This window comes from Alosa alosa, chromosome 2 (genome assembly GCF_017589495.1).
Source record: "Alosa alosa isolate M-15738 ecotype Scorff River chromosome 2, AALO_Geno_1.1, whole genome shotgun sequence".
Taxonomy (NCBI): Eukaryota; Metazoa; Chordata; class Actinopteri; order Clupeiformes; family Clupeidae; genus Alosa; species Alosa alosa.
Genome location: NC_063190.1, coordinates 3,056,540 through 3,077,103, shown reverse-complemented (window position 1 = coordinate 3,077,103; position 20,564 = coordinate 3,056,540). Strand labels below are relative to the sequence as shown.

The following is a 20,564-nucleotide window of genomic DNA, read 5'->3' as shown; positions in this document are numbered from 1 at the left end:
TCCATAGAGTTCAGCACACACACACACACACACACACACACACACACACACACACACACACACACACACACACACACACACCAATCAGGTCTGTGTGCATTGCAGCTCCGCACACACTCTACTCATGTTAATCAGTATCTCCCAGCACCACCCAACAACCCCCAGCACCACACCCCAGCGGTGTGATATTAGGCTTTGATTCCTCCGCCACCTGCCCAGCTGCTCGGCTGCCGCACAGGGGTCTGCGGAAGGCCACCCGCCAGGCTTTTTATGAAGCTGCTGGAAGAGAGCTCCACAGCATAGTAGTGTTGAGTCACAAGTCAACGTCACAGGTGAGGAGAGTGTGAGCCGGGCCCCACAGGTGGTTATGGGGCAGGCGGGTAGGCACCACTGACCAGACCCTTTTCAGACAGCGAACCTCAATAGTGTACACTGCTTGTTAGGGGTACAGCCGATTTTGTTGCATCTATGTTTAGAAAGGTCTAGGTTACTCAAAGGCAGGTGGTGTAGAATGCTGGTTGTTAAATCTTTGCAGTTTTGTAATTACACTTGAGTTATATACAAGCTACTGGCAGAGAACAGGGACTTGGTTCATTATCTTTCTTTATGTGATTTGATTTCACCTTGAGATGAAAATGTCTTGATTTATGTATTCTCATATATTGCCAGGGATAGAAGATGTGTTGCAGCTCATACCCCCTGCAAGGTTTTGTTAGTCCTTTTTTTTAGTTGTTTTGTTAGTCCAGGTTTAATTAGCCAACACCTCACAGACGTAATGGATGAGTGGTAGTGATGTGTTGGATGGAATGGAATGCAGCGTTTCAATTTTTCAGCAGTTTTTCTAACTTTTTATAACTACAGTTACCGGTGATCCATGGCGCGCTATTGCAACCATCAAACAAGGTACTGTTGATCCGACTAACTTCGAGTTGCCCCAGCAAAGTGACAATAATCCATCTTCCTCGAAACCTGTCACACTGACAAATGTGACTGGAGTGCTCCCGGTGTGTAGTAAAATTCCCATCACAAACAACGCAACTTTCTGCTTCTTCAAACAACCAACCATGCGAAAGTTCTATGGGACCCGCGCGCAAAGCCTATGGGACTACTCGGGGGGCATTTAAACATCCGAAGTGTCCAAAACGGAGCAACTCGAAAAACTGCTCATGGACTCAAATCTAGATTTTCTTTGTTTGTCCGAATCATGGCTCACGTACTCATCACCTGACACAGCATATATTGTATCTGGTTATAATGTTTTTAGAAAAGATAGAAAGACTGGCAGAGGAGGCAGGCTATTGATGTATGTCAAAAACCACATTAACTGCAAAGAAGACCTGAACTGTATGGATATGGAATGTATGGCAGTACGAATGGTCCTACAGTATCTGCCAACATGTCTTTTACTGTTATTTGTATATACAGACCACCTTCATCTAATTGTAAGTTTTATGAATACTTGAGAAATATTTTGAAAGAATTTGACAGAAACAAAGAACTAATTCTACTTGGCGATTTTAACATAAACTGGATGGAGAAATCAAAAAGAAAAAAACTCAAAGATATTACAAACCAATTTGATTTAACCCAATTAGTCCAAGGCCCCACTAGAATCACTTCATTGTCCCAAACACAGATTGATCTAATATTTAGTAATAAGGCAGAGAGAATAACTAAAACTTTTAATTTTCTGACTGGGCTATCAGATCACAATTTGACACTGATTTCTAGGAAACTAACTAAGCAAAGGTTTAAGTATCAACAGGAAAGTAAAAAGGTCTTTAATGTCATACCAAAACGGCTTATCAATGATTTTGAAAGCCAATTCAGACAACTTTCTTGGAGTGAGTTGCTTGCCACAGATAGTGTTGATGATGCTTCTGAGAGCTTAATGACTATGATTAACAAAGTTAAAAGTGAATTCAGTAAAAATATAATTTACTCTAGGAAAAAGCAAAACTTGCCCTGGCTCAGTGAACAAGTATGGGCTTTAATGAGGCAGAGGGACTATGCATTAAAAACTGCAGTTAGGTCTGGGTTAGCCCATGATAGAAGAACCTTTCAACAATTGCGTAACAAAGTTGTAAAAGAACTTAGAAAATCAAAAGCAAATCTTTTTATCAACATTATCAAGGACTCCTAAAGGAAATAGCAGGCAAACTTGGAAAAACATTAATATGGTCCTTAAAAAGGATCATAATAGTAACAGAGATAAGGGGCTTGAGCTACAAGTACAGGGCACATTAACACAAGATAAAGTCAAAATCTGTTCTAAGTTTAATACTTATTTCATTGATTCTGTGCAAGATTTAGCAAAAGGATTTGGACCTAGAGAGAAGTGCATCACACCACCAAATGACAATCTCCCACTTTTTAACATATCTGAGGTCACAGAATCCTCTATAGTTAAAACCATAGGCCACCTTAAGAACTCAAAGGCTAAAGATGTTTTTGATTGTGACTGTGCATTTGTAAAGAAGTATAAATATATACTCTCCACTCCAATAACACATCTGGTCAACCTGTCTTTTAATCATAGTTTTTTTCCTATGGCCTGGAACAGCAGCAATAACTCCTGTTTACAAGGCTGGTGATGTAACTGATGTTACCAACTACAGACCTATCAGTATACTCCCTGTCATTTCTAAAGTGAGTGAAAGGATAGTGTGTGACCAGTTGAAGGACCATTTAAATCAGGGCCATTCTCCACTGCACCCTATGCAATTTGGTTTTAGAAAGAACCACTCAACTGAGACAGCAAACTGTTACTTTATTGAGCAAATTAAATCCAGCCTTGATAATGGGGGTGTTGTTGGTGCTGTTTTCCTTGATTTCAGAAAAGCTTTTGACACCATAAATCATAATGTTCTGTTATCAAAGTTATCTAAGTTTAATTTTTCCACTAAAGCTCTGACATGGATAGAGTCTTATTTAGATTCAAGGAAGCAGTGCACCAGAATTAATGATGTATGCTCTTCCTTTGCCAACAGTTCCATTGAAGTCCCACAGGGATCAATTTTAGGACCAATTTTATTTAGTTTACATATTAATGACCTCCCTCTGATTTGCCCAGATGTCAATATCCAAATGTATGCGGACGATACAGTAATCTATACGCATGTCAAAAATAGAGAACAGGCTGCTTTAAAACTTACTGCAGTCCTAAATAAAGTGTCAGATTGGCTAACTAGTAGCTGTCTGACTCTCAATGTAAGTAAAACTGTTGCTATGTATTTCTCTAAAAAGGGAAATGCACAGCAACAACCTGACATCTTGGTCAAAGGAGAGGTGATCAAAATTGTTGACAACTTTAAATACCTGGGCATAATTATTGATTCCAATTTAAATTTCAGAAAGCATTTTAAGAAGATATCTAGAAATGTTAGAGCGAGTTTGATTACTTTTAGACATATTAGACATCAATTACCCTTACATGCTGCTAAACTGTTTATGCACTCAATGATTTTCTGCCATTTGTCTTATTGTGCTACAAGCTGGTCCCAGGCAGGTGTGACCACTCTGAAACCCTTGTACTCTCTATACAAACAGGCTGTGAAAGTGCTTGATAAAAAACCAAGAAATTATCACCACTGTACTATTATAAAAAAAACATAGCCTGTTAACATTTGACAGTTTTATTTGGTTCTCTGACATGTGCCTGGTACAAATTGACCCATGATCTTGCACCACCACCACTTAAGCAATGTGTGTCATTCTGTAGAGACAATGTTAGGGTATCTAGGGCTGCAATGAGAGGAGACTGTTACACTACATTCAAAAAGACCACTTTTGGCCAATCAGCATTTTCATATCAAGCAATTAGAAAATGGAACTCAATCCCACTCCATATCAGAGACTCTTTAAGTTTTAAAGGTTTTAAAAAGTCTTTGAAGACATGGCTGAAGGACAATCAAGCTTGTGATCATTGATCTTTGTTTTTCACTTAGTTGTTCTTCTATTTGTAATGTTTATCTTGTTGTCTTTTCATGTCTGTGTTTATTTATGTTTTTACTGTGCTTGAACATCCTGCCCAGGGACTACAGGTGCAAATTAGCTATTTAGCTAACCCTGGTATAGAAGCTATTCTATGCATGGTCCCTGTCAAACAAAACTAATAAACAAACAAACAAACAAACTGTTTAAAAAGCTCAAATTGCTCTGATATCAGAGTCATATTTCATCAAAATGCGTGCAGTATGCTGCATAATATGCTGTATACATAGATGTACTGGATTGTAGTTATATTGTAGTTCTATTCACTTTCATTGTAGTTCTATTGTAGTTCACTTTTATCGAGGTGTGTTTTATTGACCTGACCTTGCTGGCGGCCATTTCATCAGTGTAATATCCTGGCCGCCCATTTGCTTAATGCTGCGAGTGACATTTCTGTCCTTGCTGATCAGTGTTTAGTTAGTGTCAATTGATTTGATCCCTGTAGATAACTGCAACCATCCAATGCTGTAATTACACATCATCCAAGAGGGCAGTAACCCTCTCTCTCTCTCTCTTTTGCCAGGGGAGGTCTGAAATGCAGTGGTGATGGTGGGAAAAGGGCATCAAGAAATAAAAAAACTTGGCTCTAATCATAGCACACATTTTCTCCAAGGCTCTGTTGCCGGCGTTTTCACAGAATTTCCTAAACATGCCATACAAGTCTAGGTGGAAAGTTAATTAAGTGCTGAGGCTTCAAAAGAAACTCCTTGTCTGGCGCTGGGGTTTGTCTGGTCTGCCACACATTGTTGCATCTTTTGTGCTCCCCAATTGAGAAGGGGGTCGTGACGTTGTGCACTCCCACTTCAGCTCCCCTTGCTAAGCTACTGGGGGGATGATATTACCCACGCCAAGTGAGGAGCTAGAGATCACACAGTGAGCTGTCTAGCGTTCAAACTCAATACACTCTACTATAGAGTACAGTACAGTAACTGGAAGTTGTTTGACTGTGTGGAGTCTGGCTTCCTCAGTTTAGGGGAAACATTATATGGCCTGGTCTCCAATCCTGGGTCTAATAGGTGAGTGGGAGGTAGACTTGCAGTGTCACAACAAATCTTTCAGCAGGAACTTCGGATGTTTTTCCAGTGTTATGGTACAGTGGCTGCCACACAAGAATCACTTTTAGTACTTTTACAGGCTGAATGAAGTATATTCTTCACAGTACGGTGTATATGGCTATCTAAGATGGTAAGGACGCAGATTAAGAGATATGATGGAAAAGGCACTGAAAGGCAGTGACATTTGAATGAGCCCATCTGAATTAATCCTTAACACACCCATAACCAATAGTATATAATCCCTCTAATGTGGATAGCTTCTCTGATGAACAGATAATGGCAAGGCCCAAATAAAACGGTCTCTTCTCAAACCTAGTTTGTGTGTGCTTAATTAATTCTAATTAAACACTCCACTTGCACCCCACCACCACCTTTCCAGCCCTCCTCCTCGGCTCCCTTCAGGGGAATCTGCATTCTGATTCGTACCTGTGGCTAGCCGGCGTGCTGCTCACGGCTGCTGGGGAGCGGGAGGAGCTGTCAGCATGATGGCCGTGTTTGACGGCGCGCACCGCCGCCTCTCTCCCTGCAGAGGGGAGATAAAGGATCACAGGCGGCAGGCGGCAGCAGCGGCAGCACCCATTGGATCAGAGCAGAGGCTTCCCTTGGCAACCCAGCCTTCCCCAGAACCCCCACCCTTACACACTGCCACCCCCAACCTCCATCCCACAGACACACACACTCTTCCCCACTTACCCTTCTGGGGGGCAAGTACCTGGGGATGAACATAATGAACCTCCACCCTACAGACACGCAGAACCTTGCCTCACTTACCTTTAGTCACCTGGCTACCATACTGGGGGGCAAGTACCTGTAGACCCACCCACCCCACAGACACACACACACACACACCCTGCCCCACTTACCCTTAATGTGTTAGCTAGCTACACTATTGGGAGGCAAGTACCTGGGGATGAATATAACATACATAACAAGCCCCCACCCACCGTCATCCTCCCCACACACACACCTTCCCCACTTACCCTTAGTCATGGAACTACCCTATGGGGGGGCAAGAACCTGGGGATATACATAATGAATGCCCACCCACCGACCCCCACCCCACAGTCACACACACCCTTCTCCACTTACCCTTAGTCATCTAGTTACCATACTGGGGGGCAAGTACCTGGGAATATACATCACAAACCCCCACCCATCCCACTGTCACACACACCCCTCTCCACTTACCCTTCATATAACTGGCCTACTGGGGGGCAAGTACCTGGGAAGGGACAAGACGAACACGGCATGCTCTGCATGTCTGTATCTCTTGGATGACTCATCCCTCTCTGAGGAGTGCAGCACAGTCACATGCTCATGCCAGGGATGGACCAAGCGGGTGTGCACACACGGTGAGAGTGGGGGAAAGTCTGCCCTTTGCAGAGGCACATTTATACATGTAGACATGGCCATAGCTGAGCCATGTGAGAGACATGCTCAGATTGTTTGAAAGCTTCAAGCACCCCAAACTATGATCAACTGTGTAGCAGAATACTTTGGATATTTGTTTTTTCTTGAGGCCAAGATAGGTTTTTCGGTAAGTAGAACTTCTAACTGCTGTTAATTTTATGAGATGTCTAGTACATTCACATACTGCACCATTTCCCCCCAAATCCATTTGACCAGGATCACTCGTGTCCTTTTGCTTCTAAAACTGGTTGGCACATCTTTCAAAACAAGTAAAGGAGCTCTGGGATAAGGCTTTACATCAGTAACCCTCTAACTAATACAGTATATATCTAGCTAATATTGGAACTGAACATGCCACTTAACTTAAAATCCTATTACAAAATCCCAGCGCAGCTGCGGCGGTCATATAGGTTTAGTCAGATTTTTTTTTTTTTTTTTTTTTTTTTTTCGATGTCCAAATTTCCGCCAATGATTCCGGGACACTGAAAGAGACGGGGTAGACAAAACTTGGTGGACATGTAACCCATATGGATAGCATGGAACCATGGATTTTCTGTTTTGATCTGTAGCCCCCATCGCTGGACTGCACCCCCGAAAGGAGGGTAGGGCAGACACAGTTTTCTGTGAATATCTCGAGAACCGTAGTTTTTGGGAGGACCACCTTTTTTTTTTGTATGTTGATCTCAAGGGGCCATGTCAACCCATTCCATAACCACTAATTTCATGTATAGCGCCACCTAGTTAAACACAAAAAGTAAAAATGACATGTTGTAATTGTAGGTATCTGTGACCCTAACATAGTCAAAACTGCACGAAATTGGAAGTGTAGGATCATTTTTGACACCTTCTGAATGCACGCCAAGTTTCGTGGAATTTTGTTCATGGGGGCCACACAATAAATTAATTTATATTACTATACACCAACTGGCCTGTAGGTGGCCGGAGACAGTTTTCTGTGAATATCTCGAGAACCATAGGGCCTAGGGGTCCACCTTTTTTTGTATGTTGGTCTTAAGGGGCATGTCAACCCATCCCATTACCACTTATTTCATGTATAGCGCCACCTAGTTAAAAAATTAAAAAGCAAAAAAAATTAGGTGTTTTCATCTCAATATCTCTTATTGACAAGGTCAAAACTGCACGAAATTAAAAGTGTAGGATCATTATGACACCCTCTGAATGCATGCCAAGTTTTGTGTACTTTCGTTCATGGGGGGCCTTACAATAAAATAATTTATGTGTACATTTAGTGACGTGCACCAACAAGGATTCCTGGGACACTGAAAGACCGGATTTACACAAAACTTGGTGGGCATGTACCCCCCACATGGATAGCATGGAACCGGTCATTTTTGGTTTTCATCTGCAGCCCCCGCTGGACTGGACCCCCGAAAGGAGGGTGGGGCAGACCCAGTTTCATGAATCTTTTTTTATGGTATGTTGGTCTCAAGGGCCCACATCAACCCTCATAATCACTCATTTGTGATTTGCCCCCGGTAAAAAAATGAAAATCAGTAGGATTAAAAGAAAAGCCAAAATAAATATTCATCATCATCATCATCATGGCTGCATTTTCAGTATTGGTCGCTTATCGTTTGTCCAATTAGATGGCGATCGCTGCAGTGAGACGAATTTTGCTGGAATAAAAGTGGGTTGGAAAAAAACAATGGTTCACATGAAGGACTGTATTCCCATTTCTTCTTAAGGATAGGAATGTTCACATGAAGTGTAAATCTCTTGAAATAAATAAATCTCAGGATGTTTATCGGACATGCTTGGTTTTTACTGCAGGTCGTTAATCTTGTAATATCAATAAGGACCCTAGGTAATGTTACCGTTGGCGTTATTTGAGTGATGGAGGCATTTGATTTATTGCATTTGTAGAAAACTATAAATGCGGTTATACCAAGCAAATGTATAGCAGCACTGTTTGTATCTTCGACTGTCATTTATTGCACGCGTGCTACAAAAAATCATTCTGTGCAATGGAAGATTTACCAACGTTACACGGGATTTACCAACGTTATAACCGGTCTGATACAGTTTTGCCTATACATCGCATTGAGACTGAGGCGCCCTGTTTATTTTGTTTTAAGTGATGCGTGCAGGGGTGTGAGAGGGGAATCGATGTGCTTTGATTACAACTTGGTAGTTGTAGTTGAGAAATTAAAAAAGCTGCGATGTGTGTGAAGTATCCAAACAATGACACCTTCATTTCATTATGGCTGCTTTAGCAAAACACCTTGCTACTGTGTAGTGGGTCCCCATTTAGAAGTGGCGCTGCTCATTCAAGGCTCCCTTGACTCATGGAGCTAGTGAATGTTATTACAACTTTAAACCCACGATATGACAGTTAAAGTCCGCTTGATACTGTAAAAGGCATTAAGCCATTGGTTTCCAAAGGAGATTTTATTTGTGTCGTAGCATAGCCTATTGACAATTTAATTAGGCCTACCTTATAATCCTACCTTTATTGCTAACAACTTTGTATTAGGATCTAGTTTGTTGGTTACCGTTTTTGTCATAACTCCCTGATGCATTTTGCATTTAGAATGTATATCTCAATCGAAAATTAAACAATGCGGGTGCCTATGGACTAGGCAGGTGAACTCCAGCCTGATCTGCCCGGGCTATTTATTTTGATTTCTTAAAGATTGAGCTTGGTCTGATGAAAGCCAGACTAGCCATGGACCTCCTCAGTTAAACAATGCCAAAGGGAACATGAATCAGCCTTGCACTAACAATAACGGACAAAACTCTTCAACTTTGTTAAAATGTATGAACAGTCTAGCGACGGCCCATTTGAATGACTGGTTAGATGTAAAAAAAGCATTTCGTTTCAGACTAGGCTACTGTTACTTAATTTGTGCATTAACAATAACGTTTCAGACTACTGTTACTTTGCATTGACAATGTATTACATGAACTAAAGATGACTAAAATCTTATGTAGAAGAAGAAACATTCACAAAAAATCCATCCATCCAAAAATGACCTTTGTTTTTGATAGTTGTTGAAAACGGGCATGGAACTGACAGAGATGGTTTTGTTTATAAATACATAAAAAAATAAATAAATAACATTATACTGATACCTTTTGCTTTTTTCCCAAATACAATGTAGCCTACAGGTGTAAAGTGAGCCTTTCATCAATCCAGTTCAATGGATGAACTGTGATGAACTGCCCTCTTGTGATTGTTTAGAGATTTTTAAAGGTTTATAACAATTCTACATCTTCTTTGGCTATTCTACAATCTATTCACCTTTTTCAGCACCAGTAGGGTACTTTCTGTGCAGCCATCTCAGGCATGCCAAATAAGCATACACAAAAGTTTCAAGAGGTGGGGGGATGGAGAAAAATATGGAGACAAAATTGAAGTGTGATTTATTTTCGAAGGGATGTACAGGACTGAGCGGCGGTTGGGCGTACATCTAGTTAATGCTTTATTGATGTTATTATGTGTATGTATTGCCTAATGAAAATTAGATGAGTGTTACCCCCAGATTTGATTGAATGAGGGATGATGTGATTGGCAGGTTTCCCTTGGAAAAAGAATGGCATCATTATTTTGTTGGGTCATGGCCATTATGTCTCTAAACTCAGACAGAAAGACAGAAGCACATCTCGCTCTGAAGTGTTTATACTTGGGCTACCTCCAGACGACAGATGAAGGGGTGGATTGTGTCTGTTGGCAGTAGGCTTCTATGTCTGATCTGTGTCTGACTTTTTGACTTTCACAGTTATTTGAAATAGAAAAAAAACTGTTTCACTTTGGGAAATATCTCGGAAAAGTTCTTTGACATGAAAGAAGGTTGAATTTATCTACCCCAAATGCCTGAATACTTGCAGTACACCTACATACCTGGAAGAGATGAAATTTACCTTGAAGTAAAATTGGGAAGAGTCTGTCTGGCTCCTTGCTTGTGCTGATAAGACTTCCCTCAATATTTTTTATTTTTTTCAGACTGAGACCGTGCTTGTGTCATAACAAGCGCATTCAGGAGGGAAGTGTGGTCGCCAGAGATCTCCGATTTTTACCCCAGGAAAAGAGAGGCTGCCAGCCCTTTCCCCTGGTTTAATGTAGTTCATGAGCAAAACAAAATTAACCTCGGAGCAACTTTTCAAATCATGGCCAGGCTCTATTGTTTTGTCTGTCTGGGCTTTCCAGATTGAAGTGTGTTTATGGCCTGCAGGGGTGCCCCCCTTTATTGTTGTGCTTTTGAATGCTGCATATTAAGGAAATCACTTATAATTCCCAGCCTCGTTTATTGCCTTGGCTTTTAGGTGGTGTCGGGGCAGAGCCAGCTGGGCAGCGGCTGATTTGGCTTTTATCCCATGCCACGCTCGGCAGGCCGGTCGTGACCACAGGTGACGACTCGCGGGCATCCGCTTCCCTCCGTCCGAGACATCCAAGATCACGTGGCCAGGCCCCGAGGGCCGTTTCCTCTGCTGGCCTTGCTACCTCAACCCCACAGTGCAGTCCAGGATTTGCTTTACCTGGATTCTGATAATCTTCCGGCCCTCGCTGGCAGGCCCACTGAGCTGCAGATGCTCCCGGGTTGAGGAAAACAAATGCAGTTAATTTCACAGGAGTCATGTCGGGTGGCCATCATGGCCCTGGCGTTACACCTGTGTGGGCATGCAGTGTTGTCTCTGTGGGTTTGTGTGTGATGAACATGTTTTCATCCACAGTATGAAGCCTGTAGTAAGGCAAACTCAGATCTTTATCTTTCACATGTACCATGACGCTGTAGATATAACATGAAACACATAAATATATGTATTTATATATTATATATGTACATATAACATAGAATAGGCATGAGATAGATGTGAGCACATGGTTCCCCGAAAAATGTGATAAACAAATTTGGGCAGACCAGTTGCCTATGAAACGATTCAATGATGGGTTTGCTAAAATGCACCATTTTGTCATCATTTTAGCAAGACATGTTCAGCTGTTTAAACGTATAAATGCCGCGGCTGTTCCCATGGGATCTCCATGATCCATCTGACTCATTTTCCCGCCGATCAGTAGTCTGTCACCGGAGTGAGCAGAAACAGATCCTCTGATTGCCTGCTTTATTTAGGGCTTCCGGCAAACGCCACGGCTCACATATGTGCCTCAAGGCAAGCTTATGGTTTATCCCTCTGTCTGCGACGTGAGCGCAAACATTCTGCTGGTTTGTATTTAGCTTTTTTAGACAGTACGAAGGAGTCAGGAGGTAGTTGCTTTTAGTGTGCAATTTGTATACAGTGTGCACTTTCACCGTCGAAATGGCACTCCTCAGCATGGGCTGTCACTCCGCCCACACTCCAACACAACCCAGTGATCAAAAACACTCTCACCAATAAAAGTGACGACTACTCTGCAACTACTCTCTAGCGCACAATTTATTTTCCCTGATACTCTTTTATTTTAGAGCAGGCAAATACTGTGACAGCTAATTATCTACAGTTTGACCTCTGCATGGCTCTGCTAGGCGGTACAAGGCTCAACCTCTGCCATGGTAAACAGTGCCAGTGGGGCATCGGGGCCGGTGGTGTTTGCCAGGGCACCAGGACAGACGCTGACACCGAATGCACTTCACTGACCTGCCAATTAGCTCGGTTGTTTGTCTAAAGTTGGCGTGCCGGTGGAGAGCCCACAGTGTCGGACTCGGGACATTACCACTGCCGCCTCCAGGCATGCTTTAATGTTTGATGGTTAACACACATTGCACTGTATCAATTATGCTTGACCAATTAGCCAGCCAGCTATTGTGGTTGACCCAAGGCTTTTCACAGTAGTCTAAGGTGGTTTACTCGCTTACTTACACTTCATCGTAGCAACCTTGGCAGAGTTGACTGCCTGATATTCTTGGCTCTATGTAGTGTTGGGCTGACTACTAAGCCCTTGGGTAGCCTCTGACATATACTATATATGTGGTTGAATGTAAAGAGGGCCCCTCCACACACACACACACACCCCCAAGGGTGCAGACTCCGTGGGTGTTGGCTTGATGAAAGCCGTGAACTAGCCACTCGGCTTGGAGTGACACTTACACTTTAAGGTCGCGTGTCGTGCCTTTTTCCAAGAGTGCTAATTAATGAAGCGCTGTGAAGTCACCATCTCATCTATGGTGTCGAGAGAGGCATCCAGACAAGCTCCATGCCAAATGTTGAGGGAAAATGAAGTCGGATAAAACCCCTTAAACAACCACTGCCAATATTTGAGCACAGAGATTTCTCTGTGAGATACAAGGCTAGCACTATTCAGACAGATGGAAGTGGGCACACTGTCTTTGATGTCTTTATTGTTTTTTTTATTTCCATGGGCTGTTGCTGGCTTGCTAGTTGACATTCTATGTTCTGTGTCTGGCTCTACATTTTTTGTATGATCACACAAATCAGATGTTGTTTGTGGAAGGGAAAGGCTGTAAGGCTGTAAATTGCAGCTGGCTTTGAGCTACAATTGGTACCAGTGTCCCTGTGACCCTTGAGTTCATTGCTGTGCCGTGCCGTGCTGTGAAGGAATACTGATAATTTGCCTCTGGTGCAAACTGTTGAATTTGTTGGAATGACATGAACGAAAAGGGAAATACCAAAATGTCTGTATACATATTTAGGCATAACTCACTGATGTGTATTTTCATTTACAAGACAACACATTATTACTCAGTGTGTAGAAATTCCTCTGAGAAGTGAGGAACAATATGGAAAGGTGGGTGATAGCCCACCAAATGAAATCCAGTTGAGCAGAATAATATCTACTAGTCTACTATCTTTTCGAAATAGTGAATAATAACAGCAATTTTATACCACTTCATTAATAGATATTCCCTGAAATTGCTTTGTAGTCTAAATGTGACTGCACTGACTGGACTCCAGTGGATTTGCTGGAGTTGAGTGAAATGTGAAGTGTGTGGTGTGCCTCATCTCTATTCATGCTGTGTGTTTCTGCGTCAGCATCCATGAGCTTTCAAAATTGCTTTCTGTTGAAGGTAATGCCACTGACCTAGGAGGATGGAGCTAGAGGGGTTTGGGGTTAGGTCTTATCCTGCTCTCTCGTACACACCGGCTGCTAAATCCAAACATGTCTTTTTCTTTAAGCTTTGACGGCTTTGACATTTCAGATTGTTTTTTGGATAAAGCCGACTGGTATTGTGCGTCCATCTGGACGGCTCTCCGCACAGCAACAAATACCAAAGCGTCATCTTCCACACTGATGCCAAGAACCAAATCAAGCTTTTTTAGTTGTTGGTGTGGGGTTGTTGTGTTTTGTTTTTTTGCTTGGCATTTGTTTGCACTTGTTTGCCATTACCTGTTACCCAGTGAAAGCAATATTATGATAACAGCGTTTCTGTGCTCCAGTAATTCAAGGCTCAGCCATTCTCTTGTGCAGAGTACAAATTAATGTGAAATTCAGTATTAATTGAATTTTGATTTGTTGTAAATGGAAGAGACACATGGAACATAGTTTCATCTCCAGACCCTCTCTCACTGGCTGCATGAGGCAGCTCTCGCTCTGGTCTGATTGGAGTCTTTGTCTGTCTGATGTTTCCAACCATCAGTCGGGTCTCCATTGACCAGCTTTTTTTGTCTAAACTGCGGCAGAACATTTGTGTGCAACATGTGAAAGTGGTCAGCTCCTGGAAGTGAGTATATGCTAACTGAAATGAATAATTGGAGCCTTTTTTAATGACGTATCGGGCTCCTGCCGCTGTAACGCTTCTCCATCACCCTGACCAATCCTAGCTCCCTCCTCTCCTTTCTGCAGCCACGGCTCGGTAGAGAAGCTTCATTTGCCTAAAAGAACAGGCACTGCTTGAATGCATTAACACATCAGGAGTTTTTCCCTCCCCTCATGGGCCATTAAAGACAAAAAAGACTTGTATGAAGTCATTCTGTGGCATGGACCACAGTGTGCGTCGCCATGCAATTAGATGAGGATCAAACGTAAGAAAACACACAACAAGATGGAGGGCTCTGAGTTAAGCCTGGCAGCCTTCATAGATGTTTTTTTTAACAGGTTCCATTTCACAAACTCCTGAGGTCTGTAAGTGTTGCCAAATGGACACACTTTGTATTTCTGATACCAAATCACAGACCAGTGGCTCTTTGCTCTCTGAATCCTAATTGGCACGGCTGAAATCATTTCCTTCTACCATTCAGATAAGTTTTTGCCTTTGTTGTGATCTTTCTTTGAGGAAGTCATCTGCCAAGACTCTTCCTCCTGGCTTTAGTACAGTCTAATTTATCATTTAAAAGTACACTTTTTTTATTTGTACAAACTGTATGAACAGTCTTGAATTCTAATACGGTAATAATATTAACTTAATTCTTTATCAACAAGAAAAGTCTTGAAAAATCTCTATGTGAGAAATTATCATTTATCTATGAAAAGATGTGGAAGTGCACATTGTGTTGTATGGCTTTACAAATGTGTGATATATTACATTATCAAATATCTAATATCTTGGCTATTTAAGTCATTAAAATGTCATTTTGGCTGTGTAGCAGCGCTACCAAAGTGTTGAGAGAGAGAGAGAGAGAGAGAGAGAGAGAGAGAAAGAAACATTTCAGCAAGGCAATCTCTGTGAGGGGTGCACAAGCCTCTCCTGATTGCAATGCCCAGCGCCTCATGAATGCATTTGAGATTGAAGTCACGGCTGGTGTGCCAATCTGGATAATTGAAAACAAACCTGGTTTAATCCCCGAGGTGTACACGCCCGACTCCGTCGTCAACCTACGACCACACAACAATGCCACAGCCCCCAACCACCCCACCCTGCCCAGCACCATAAAGCATTCAGCAGTCCTTATTGAATTAACATTCTCTTGTCGGCAGGCTAGAAAGCAACTGTATCTAGGGACTACAGTATGCAGCCTGTGCTATACAGTACATGCTATTCAATGGTGTTTTTATTACGCCTGAATTGAGTTTCTGACCACGCTGTGATGTGTGTGTGTGTGTGTCCTGCAAAGCCCACTCTATCCTGTCTCTTACATGCCTTCCGCTATTTGTGAGGACTTAAGCTGGTAATATTAGGCAGAAATCCATTTAAAGAGACGTGATTAAGTGAACTCCAGGTAGACCGAGTGGAACCAGTGTGGTTGATGATGTCCATGTTCATCAACAGCGGTCAGGTTTGAGTCACATTTGACACTTGATTTCAGAAGGGGGAGCCCAATGCTGCCGGGCAGACTGTAATTCATCACGGTGCAGGAGAGCATGCATGAGATGGTATTGATGTGAGGAGCAGTATTGTGGGCTGATGGTGATTCTGGGAAGCTCCTGTCGAAAGAAAAGGTTTTGGAGAAACTCTGAGCTCTGATGGAAATGGCAGGGTGTTTAACATGACAATATATTTTTTTAACATATCCTGACCTTCAAGACCACTGCTGAACTGTCTTGATTGCCTCATCATGAAAATGTTAAATATTGCATAATGTGAGAAATAATTCTTTAGCACTCTTCACTGTCTGAAGACAGACAGAATGCCATATCGTGCTGCATTTATTTATTATGATTACGCTGAATTCTTTATTCTTGGTTTTTTTTTCTCCGCAGCTACCTTGGGCACTCTGGACTTCAGTCTACTGTACGACCAGGAGAACAACGCTCTCCACTGCACCATCAACAAAGCCAAGGTGGGCCACTCAAAAGGGTCTCGAACCACTGCCTGGGATTCTACTGCAGTCAGTCTCCCTCAATATTAGGTCTTTCAATAATAGATTGAATTGTTCTGTTATGGAGTTACACTTTCATGTTTGTACTTCATAATTGCCTTTCCATTTCCATTTAAATGCATTAACTCGACAGACACTTTCATCTGAAATGTTTTAGCTAGAGCTTTAAGTGAATTTAGCGAAGCAAAGTTAGACGAGTGGGTAGGAGCTTGTGCAGTTGTTTTGCTCCCTAGTGGCTCTTTTTCCAGACAGCACATAATCAAATCTCCTCAAAATGAAACGGACCAGAGGCCAGCTACAGTCACAGTTGTGCCTCGTAATCCCCTCTCCCAGAACTTCGGAAGGAGAACAGGCGCTAACCACTAGCCATGGTCTTAGAGTAGCCCGCTTGGTTAGCAACTTGACTTTGTGCCATTAAAGGGGCAGGCTATATATTGTTCTGTTTGGATGCAGAAACAAAGCTACAAACTCAAATGCTTAACCACATAGCCCTGGTTCACTGCTGATGATGTTTTTTGGTAGAAAATGTGTCTTTGAACACCTCACAGACCTTTTGTCTTTGGGTGCAGAGGATAAGTGAACCTGCCGAGCAGCTGTACTGGTCACGGTAGGAAGTCTGAGAGATCATCGTGCTCGGGGGCATTTTCCTGCAGTTTGTGTTTTTTCTGCTGTGTTCTTTGCCCCCATACTGTATCTCTGAGGGCAATTTCCCCTGACAACAGACCACCAGCAGTATCTGCTGCTGTCCATTGCACTTAGATCCCAGCCCCTTGGGTATGTACTGTAGGGGAGCTACAGTACACACACACACACGCACACTCACACACACACACACACGCACACACACACACGCACACAAGTACAAGATTCATCCATATGCTGCAGTACACAACCATACATCCCTTCCAAGGTTCCATTCCTCAAATAGAACACAGAATTCAGCACACACATCAGAGCCTTTTCCCATTTAGACCGATTGATTGATACTTAAAGTTTTAAGAGACTGAACACTCCACCTTTCAACTGCGTCATATGGATTAATGCTGTCATTATTCTAAATCAGACATGCTGTTTGCTGTTGGCACGCCTCACCCTTACCATGCACTAAAGTGTTTGTGGCCAGCAACCTTGCTGATTTGTGTATACAGGGTAACTGGAAAACTCTCAATGCCTGTGACAAAACAAAACAAAAAAAACATACAGTAGCTTTGCACTATGGCCTCACAGCCCACAAAGAAGTCGTGGTGGTCAATAGCCTGTAATTGACTCAACATTCATCAGCAGATTCAAAGTTGTAGAGAGTTGGGGGTAAGTCTCTCTTGGCCTTCAAACAATACCTGCATATAAGTGTGTACTGTATGTATTGTCTAATCCCTCCCATCAGTTCCAATTGATGTCCATACAAAGCTCACAGAACCTTCACAGAGGCTGAGCCGTCTATTTATTTCTAGACAGTGCAGTTTCAAGGTTGATGGCTTTTTTCTCACAGCATCCAACTCTTCAAAAATTATCTGTGCTTCTTAGAGGCAGTGCTACATCTGTTAGTTGAACATCTGTTAGTGAAATCAGCATGTTTGAACAAGATGATATATGGGGGATAATAACAGAATACAAGTTTTGTTGTTTTTCTTCTCCTCCACTTTTTCCTGATGGATAATAATTAGTGAATGAATGGGATTTGCTTTCAAACTAGCCAGTGCCCGAGCAGTAGCCTCAGGCTGTGCCTCCCCCGAGACCAGAGAGATCATCGGAAGGCTGGATGTGTGTGATTTTCTCCATTTGTTGACGCGGCCTTCATTCACTCAGTCTGTCTTTCTCTCTCTGAAGCCTCTAAGCGGCGTGAACAAAAAGCTTGGCTGCCAGCGAGGCTGACAAAGGTTGTCCTCTGGAGGCCGCCCAGCGCGTCTCATTCATTTAGCCTCCTGTGATTGATGCCATTGTTTAAACACTTACACAATGCTGAGGTGTGAGATGTCCTTCACCAGCGGACTGACTGGGCCTCTCCTCCCATCAGCAATCTGTCAAAGAATGTGTTTTTTTCCCCCCTAACTTTTTTTGTCGTCATTAAGGATACTGTTATCTAGAATCTTCCTGGCCTATGTGCTTAGCCTGTTGCCTTTAAAAAGGCCCGTCTCTGATAGTCGGTAATTTAACGGCTCCTGCCAAAGGGCTTGTCAGCATCACACACACACACACACACAAACACACACTGCACTGAAAACCACTGCCTTCAATCATCAGAGGGAGGGAAGACAGGAAAAGCCTCTTTGTTGGCCACCAACAGCCCAACCCTCTTAATCCTGTCTGTTGTTAGACCCCAAACTTCTGTGGTAATACAGGACGTCAACACTCTCTCCGTGATCTCCGGAGCATGGACCAACTAGGAGATGAAGGCTTGTGGGAAAGTGGGTGGTGGAGGGGGGCAACACCTGCCATGGCCTTTTGGGAGGGATGATCTGAAGCTCCTCCTGGAGAGGGGAGATAACGTGGAGTTTGCCGAATAAAGGTCTTAGCTCGCTCAGGCTGGGAGCGGAGTAAACTGTGGAAGTTTCCGACGGCAACCGTGAAGTGAACAGAGATCTGAGGTTGAATGATACATAGCCTAATGACAGCAAAAGGGTACGCTTGTTTCTTAAGCCACACTGCCATGTGTTTGTTTGTGCGTGTGTGTGTGTGTGTGTGTGTGTGTGTGTGTGTGTGTGTGTGTGTGTGCACATCTTTGTGGTTGTGTGTATTCTGTGTGTGCCCGAGTGTCTGTGACAGTGAGATTACTTTCTCCCCTACGCTTCGGGGAGCATGTCTTCACTGTAAAGGCCTATTGCTTTGTAGCAGTTGGCTTTAGAATTAATGACTAATATCCTTGTCTGTGAATCGAAAACAAACAAGGTTGTGGAATTTTATATAAGACTATGAAAACACGCAGCACCAGGAGCTCAATGAATAATGTTGCGAGTGATTGACAAAAGCATTTAAGTGGGTGAATAATGAATCATGTACATCAAAAAAAAAAACCTCACAGGGAGTCTTTAGAAATACATCAAAGTCCTCTGTATACATCACTCATGTGAAATGTAACACTTGTTAAATTAAATGTTTGCGCATGCACCGGAAAGGAATATAAGGTCGAAGGATGAATAAAAATGTTTTCGCTTTTTTTTTTTTTACGTTTTTTTTACGTCGCAGAAGCCTTCTCCGTAGCTGTTTCATTGTCACAGTACACAGTTCTCATGGGTATGAGAGTGCCCTCTGGGGTGGTTATGAAATCTTTTGGGAGCTAAAGTGTCTTACCATGCAGTGAAACTAGAGCACTGGTTTCCATAACAGATACAAAGATAAAAAGGAGTTCAGAATAGATGGCAGGCCCATATTCTCGGCATTAACGAAGATCTCTAGTCAATAACAGGTGTAGGCACATCTTTCAGTTTTGCGCGGGTGTGGGGCGCTTGGAAGGCAGGTGCAAAGTCGGGTAAAGTTTGAGATCAAAGCTCGCCTTCTTCGTACCCTTTTGCCTTGACTCTGCCTGACCCGTCAGGCTTTCATCTCCATGCTGTTGCCAGCAGACGTGACCTCCACCTCTCTGTCAGGACAGATGAGGCTGATGGGTATTGCGGCCTGTATGGAAGTGACCAGTACTGAATAGAAAACACTGACGAGACTGCTCCTGGGCACTCCGACACGTTAATATTTCATACACCCGCCTAATAATGCAGGGTACTCCATTGACAGCAGCTGGACAAGGTGAGAGGATGTGCCAGCAGATCATGAATACAGGTCTGACTAATTGACATTTGCTCACTGTTGCTTTTTTTGCCTGTGCTTGTCTCAGGAAGTTCAAAGGAACTTAAAGCAATACCATGGAAGAATTGATATCTATGCTCCCTGGTGTCAATATAGAACACCATTTAACGCTATTACGGTACCCAGTTAGTCAAAAACCGACTAAAAAGGTCATGATCCTACTAGATATGTTACATAGTACAATATCAAGCATTCCAAGCGCGCATCGGCAATGTCCGAGACTTCATTGTCCATATTATAAGATGGTATAGCATCATAATGAGTTTGAAGCCATTATTTTAAGTTAAAAGGACTACATTGTGCTGCTTTAAAAAAGTCCTTTCACGACGAAGCAAGACCCCGCCGCTTCGTGTTGGGGTCCTGTTCACCCTATTGGGTCCTGTTCACCCTGTTATGTAAAGATTTACGGTGGGAACTGCTAGTATTTTCGGACATTGGATTGCATTGTAAACCTAGCTAGACAGCTAGGCTACATGCTGCAACACAGGTATGAAATATATTATGTCTTATTGACCTTGTTGTTTCTATGAACATGAATTGTTGTTTATAGGCAACAGGCATAAAGGCATAAAGACCCCTGGATATCTTCATTAAGTACTTAAACGTTTGAACTAGCTGATTAGCCTAATTAGCTCG

General features: G+C 42.7%; 1 protein-coding gene across 2 annotated transcripts in view; it reads left to right on the top strand.

The window, feature by feature from the left end:
• Positions 1–20,564, top strand: part of doc2b (double C2-like domains, beta) — a 65,115-nt gene that overhangs the window by 9,714 nt on the left and 34,837 nt on the right. For both annotated transcript variants that reach the window (XM_048234474.1, XM_048234465.1), the window contains exon 2: positions 16,012–16,091. In XM_048234474.1, coding sequence (XP_048090431.1) covers positions 16,012–16,091 — 80 coding nt within the window. The remainder of the gene's footprint in view (positions 1–16,011; positions 16,092–20,564) is intronic.